At 46.5% G+C, this 5,108-nt stretch overlaps 1 protein-coding gene across 1 annotated transcript; it reads left to right on the top strand.

Moving 5' to 3' along the window:
* The first annotated feature begins 821 nt into the window (after window positions 1–821).
* On the top strand, window positions 822–4,481 carry PENK (proenkephalin). Its single transcript, XM_088540129.1, has 3 exons — window positions 822–838; window positions 1,076–1,218; window positions 3,506–4,481. The coding sequence occupies exons 2-3, from the start codon at window positions 1,081–1,083 to the stop codon at window positions 4,169–4,171; spliced, it is 804 nt and encodes a 267-aa protein (XP_088396255.1). The 5' UTR covers window positions 822–838; window positions 1,076–1,080; the 3' UTR covers window positions 4,172–4,481.
* Window positions 4,482–5,108: the final 627 nt, after the last annotated feature.

Below are 5,108 nucleotides of genomic sequence, written 5' to 3'. Positions count from 1 at the left end.
TGCTCCAACCTGCTCCGCCAGGGTGTCCAGCTGAGCAGAGCAGCGATGTGCCCAAGCTGAGGGCTGAGGATCTCTCGGAGTTACCTGAGATTTTGCCTCTGCCTGCTTCCTTCAGGTGCGCTTTCCGTGTCACAGAAAATGCCAAAACAAGGCAGGACTCTCCATACTTATGAAAACCTGATATTTTTTAAATATAAAACCTTCTCCGCTGCTTTGTTCTATCAAGCCTCACTTCCCCAAGCGCAGCAGGTCACATCAGAGGCCAGGGGGAGAACACATCAGTGATGAGAATTTCCTCAAAACCTTGCGCGCCGGCAGTTCCAGCAGGGCAGCACGGAGGGAAATAAATAGATAAATAAATAAAGAAAAGAAAATAAAGTAGTGGAAAGACAGAAACGCAAAGCGCTGCCTCCCTGCCCCCCGGGGCCCCTCCTGCCGCTCGGAGCGGGGCAGGGGCGTCGCGGGGGATTTCGTGGGCGCTGCGTCAGCCGGGGCCCGCCGGCGATTGGGGGAGGCTCCGCTTTGCCCGTTTTCACTAATTATAAAGTGGCTCCCGCCGCCTCCCGCTCCGAGTGCGGAGCGGCCGCAGCCTCCGCTCGGCGCCGCGCAGGCTCCCCGAGCAGGAGCAGGAGCAGGAGCAGGAGCAGGAGCAGGAGCAGGAGCAGGAGCAGGAGCAGGAGCAGGAGCAGGAGCAGCCGCGGGCGCCTCTGCCCTCGCTTCCCTCGGGTTACCGCTCCCGCCGTGCCCCGCTCGCGCTTCCCGAGCGGCTTCGCAGCATCCGCAGCAGCGGCCGGAGCGGGACCCGGGCCCGGCGCGGCCCCGCCGAGGACGCCCGTGTGTGAGTGCGCTGTCCCGCCGCGGGGCCCGGGGACCCGGGCTCCCTTCACCCCGGCTCCGCGCTCCGCCGCGAGCCTCGCCCGGGGTGCGGGGAGCAGCGGGAGCCCGGGCGCGCCTTGGCCGCGGGGAGGGCGGCTCGGTGCGGCCGCCCGGCTGCGCGGGGCGCGGGTCGCCCGCTGCGGGTGTCGGCAGGCGGGACGGGCGGCGCGGCGGGCGGCGCTCACCTCTTCTCTTGCAGCCCCCATGGCGCGGCTCCTGCCCCTGGGCTGCGCGCTGCTGGCGCTCAGCACCTGCCTGCTGCTGCGCGCCCGCGCAGACTGCGGCCGCCAGTGCGCAGCCTGCGCCTACCGCCTCGGCCCGCGCGCCCGCATCCTGCCCCTGGTAAGCGGCCCGCGCATCCCGAGCGGCGGCGCCGGCGCGGCCTTGCGGGCGGGAACGGCCTTGCGGCGGGGAGGGAAGCATCCGCCCGGAAAGTTGGGGAAAACGTCGGCGCGGAAAGTTGGCGGCCTCTTGCCAAGGGCCGCTGGAGCAGCGGTGTCTCCCTCCTCCCCCTGGTAAAATATACTCCTTTAGCGCTGAGGTAAAGCACGCTAAGAAACCTCCAGACTGCGGCTTTTTTTTTTTTTTCCCCGTAATTTTAAGGGCATTGCAATGATCTAAAAATATGCCCACGGGGCAACTTGCATGAACTTTAGGCACCAGGACCAGCAAAATCTCTGACCCCTCCCTGAAGAACGTGGTGGCTGAGGCTGGTACCTTGCAGTGTCTCATCTTAAAAATCTGTGTGTTTGGGCATGGTGCTGGCAGCAATGTCTTGGTGTTCCACCTAAAATGTAAAGGGCTCTTTGGGAGCACGCAGAATAAAGGTCTAGACCCAGCTCTATGCAGGATCAGGAATCACTAAATACCTCTACTTACTACAATAGCAAGGACCCGCTGTTAACCCCTGCAGGTTCATAACAGTGGTATTCTTAGGGTAGCTGGGAAAAAAGATCACAAGTTCATTGTGCTTCCCCTTACATTAACTTTCTATCTACCTTCAGTATTAACTGTTTTCCCTGGGAAAAAAAAAAACAGCAGTTTAATTTTCTGAGGGGAGGGCTATGTGTTTTTCAGAGTACATGTTCTGTCGAGTGTCTGCATTAGCCTTCTTTCTTGTACACCTGCAGGTGTTACTCAAGAAAGAATTGTTAAATTCCATTCAGTAGCAGCATTTACTAGTTGAAAGAGGAAAAGAAGCAAAGTGCCATGCCAATACAGTTTTTAAAAAATAGATATTTCTAGATACCAGCATCTAGCAAAGCTGCTTGATTTTATTTCATTGTATCAGTAAGATGTAATCAAATTGTTCGTACCTATGAGGTGACATATGTTCATTTGAACACAAGAGGTTGCTTAAACCAAGCGAGATGGAATGAGAAAGAACTACTCTTGTTCAGATTTAGCAGGATTTCCAAATGCAATTGAAGTTGAGATGACATTCTCTTCATGGCATGACTGTACCATATAGCACTAAACATGTAGTACCAGTTAAAATAGATAAATCATTATGGTGTTGCAAAACACATAAATACCTTTCGTTCTCTTGAGTTCAGTAATATGGATATTTTTCAAAGTAAAATAGGGCTCAACAGGCAGGTAATGGCAGAGGTAGTGAACTGGGCAGTTACCTGCTGTAAAGAACTGTGCTGTGACTTAATTTCACACTTTTGGAGCTCATTAAGGTCCTTAGATAGCATCATTGATAGGCAAAATAAATGTTTACCATATTGAAAGTAGTAATGATTTCTTCTTTAATTATGAAAATCATGGGTAAGTAGAGAAAACACCAGATTCATCTTTTTGTGACTTAAGAGTATGATTTCTCAAAAAGTAAGTTTCTGTGACACACTAGTGATAATAGCATCTACTATGTGTTCTGTTATCTTAACAGGACAAATTATAAGATGTGCATACAGGTACTGAAAACTTATTTTATGTTTAAGCCCGGAAAAAAATGTCTTTATGAGTTAGAAGCAACCCAGGTCAGGATTTTTTCCCTCCTTCTGGTGATCACTGCTTTGTATAACAAAGTAGGAAAAAAAATATGTTAGATTCTGCCTAAGAAAGCCTGTAGGAAAAAGGGAAATAACAGTCTTTAGAGCCATGCAGTGTCCTGCAGATACTAACTATTACAGCTGGCTTCTTTTCAAAAATACTATTTTCTAATGCTCTCAGTAACCTTCTCATAAAACTTATGAATATTACTTTTTAAATTATGAAGATCCAATTCACTCCTACACTTTCATGATGAAACTACTAGCAACTGTTTTTTATTTTTCCCCTGATAAATGGAAATTTTCTAAGAATGCACCCAAGCAAGAAGGGAGATAAGGAGCTGTGGCATTTCTAAAATAAAACTATAGGGCCTCCCAAGAGGGATAGGACTCATGATGTTTCTTGTCCAGTGCCCTGTCTCATAGGGTGGATGTTGCCAGGTGCTTAGAGAAGAATACAAGAAACCTCAAAGTAGAGAGTTATGAAGCAAGCAGTTGCTGATGAGCAGTACTTCAACTGGTCACTGAAAACAGCTCACTCATGGCCTTTTTAAAACAACAAAAGCTCAGACAAGGTGTCAATGAAGTACGTGCTATTTAATGATTCTTAGTAAACCACATCCATTTTTCAGGCATGCACCCTAGAATGTGAAGGAAAGCTGCCTCCTGCCAAAGCCTGGGAAACCTGCAAGGAGCTTCTGCAGCTGACGAAACTGGATCTTCCTGAGGATGGCAACACTGTTCCAGGAGACAAGAAAGAGCTGGATGAGAACCACTTGCTTGCAAAGAAGTATGGGGGCTTCATGAAAAGATATGGGGGGTTCATGAAGAAAATGGATGAGCTCTATGGGGTGGAACCAGAGGAGGAAGCTGATGGAGGAGAGACCCTGGCTAAGAGGTATGGAGGATTTATGAAGAAAGACTCAGATGATGACACCCTGGCTAATTCCTCTGATCTCCTGAAGGAGCTTCTAGGAACAGGGGATAACCCTGAAGCTGGACATTACGGAGAGGTAAATGAAAATGATGGAGATGTCAGCAAAAGATATGGAGGCTTCATGAGAAGTGTAAAGCGTAGTCCGGAATTGGAAGATGAAGCCAAAGAGCTGCAAAAGAGATACGGTGGTTTCATGAGAAGAGTGGGCAGGCCAGAGTGGTGGCTGGATTACCAGAAACGGTACGGTGGGTTTCTTAAGCGCTTCGCTGATTCTATTCTCCCTTCAGAAGAAGACGGGGAAAGTTATTCCAAAGAGATCCCAGGGATGGAAAAAAGATATGGCGGATTTATGAGATTTTAATACCTTCCCCCTTTATCCCTTTTGTCCTAAATGAGAGAGAGACTGCCTTATTGGTCATAACTTATTGTAATGTGTTGCTTGTACTGTACAGTTTTTTACTGTCCTGGTAAATGATGTAACCTGCAATCTGCTGTTTCAGGTCCTGTGTTCTTTTAACCACTTTCTGGTTCAGCCAAGTTCAAGTCTATATTGTAGTTTCCATGTTAAAATTATTTTGATTACTGTATTCATTTTCTTTAGAGAGAAAGTACATCCACAGTAGAATTGCTTAACTGTATATACAATAAATTTGTCATCCTAACTGCATAAATATTGAAATACGTATTATTTTCTGCCATTCATTAAATCAAACATCATATCATCCTTTCTTAACACTAAACACTCACATTAATGTTGCCAAACTCTTTTCTCTATAATTACAGAATTTGTCCTTCACACACAACAGCCAAAACGTTTTTTCTTCTTTTTTTAAGTTTCTTAAAACACTAGAATAATGAATATACTCTAAAGAACACATCTGCTCTTACTGTTCTTATTTTCATGGATTAGCAGACTCTGTGTTTCAAACCAATTAGCAGAATCAAAATTCATCAATTGTTGTATTTAGCCAATTCCCACAAAGAAATACAATATTTCACTTAAAACACTAAAATCATCTCTCCAGTACACAACAAAATGTCATGTTTTAGTTGTACTTTTTACATCCACCCAGTATAGGATTGTATAGTCTTTAAGATCTTTAGTTAAACACAAATTTAAAAAGCAATCAATGAGTTTGTAAAATAAACAGACTGCCAAAAATTGCCTGAAAAACTACACAAGTCCATTTTTGCCTGATAAATGATTATGCATGGAATAGCTTTTTGTGATTCCTCAGTTGACTTTTCTTTGAACTTCGAGTCAATGGGATCTTCTGGGTTCACATGACCTGCTAAAA

The sequence above is a fragment of the Tinamus guttatus genome, unplaced genomic scaffold (genome assembly GCF_059628265.1).
Source record: "Tinamus guttatus ecotype Peru unplaced genomic scaffold, ASM5962826v1 Tinamus_guttatus_pri_ptg000056l, whole genome shotgun sequence".
In the NCBI taxonomy this organism is placed as follows: domain Eukaryota; kingdom Metazoa; phylum Chordata; class Aves; order Tinamiformes; family Tinamidae; genus Tinamus; species Tinamus guttatus.
This window is presented reverse-complemented; position numbering and strand designations above follow the sequence as displayed.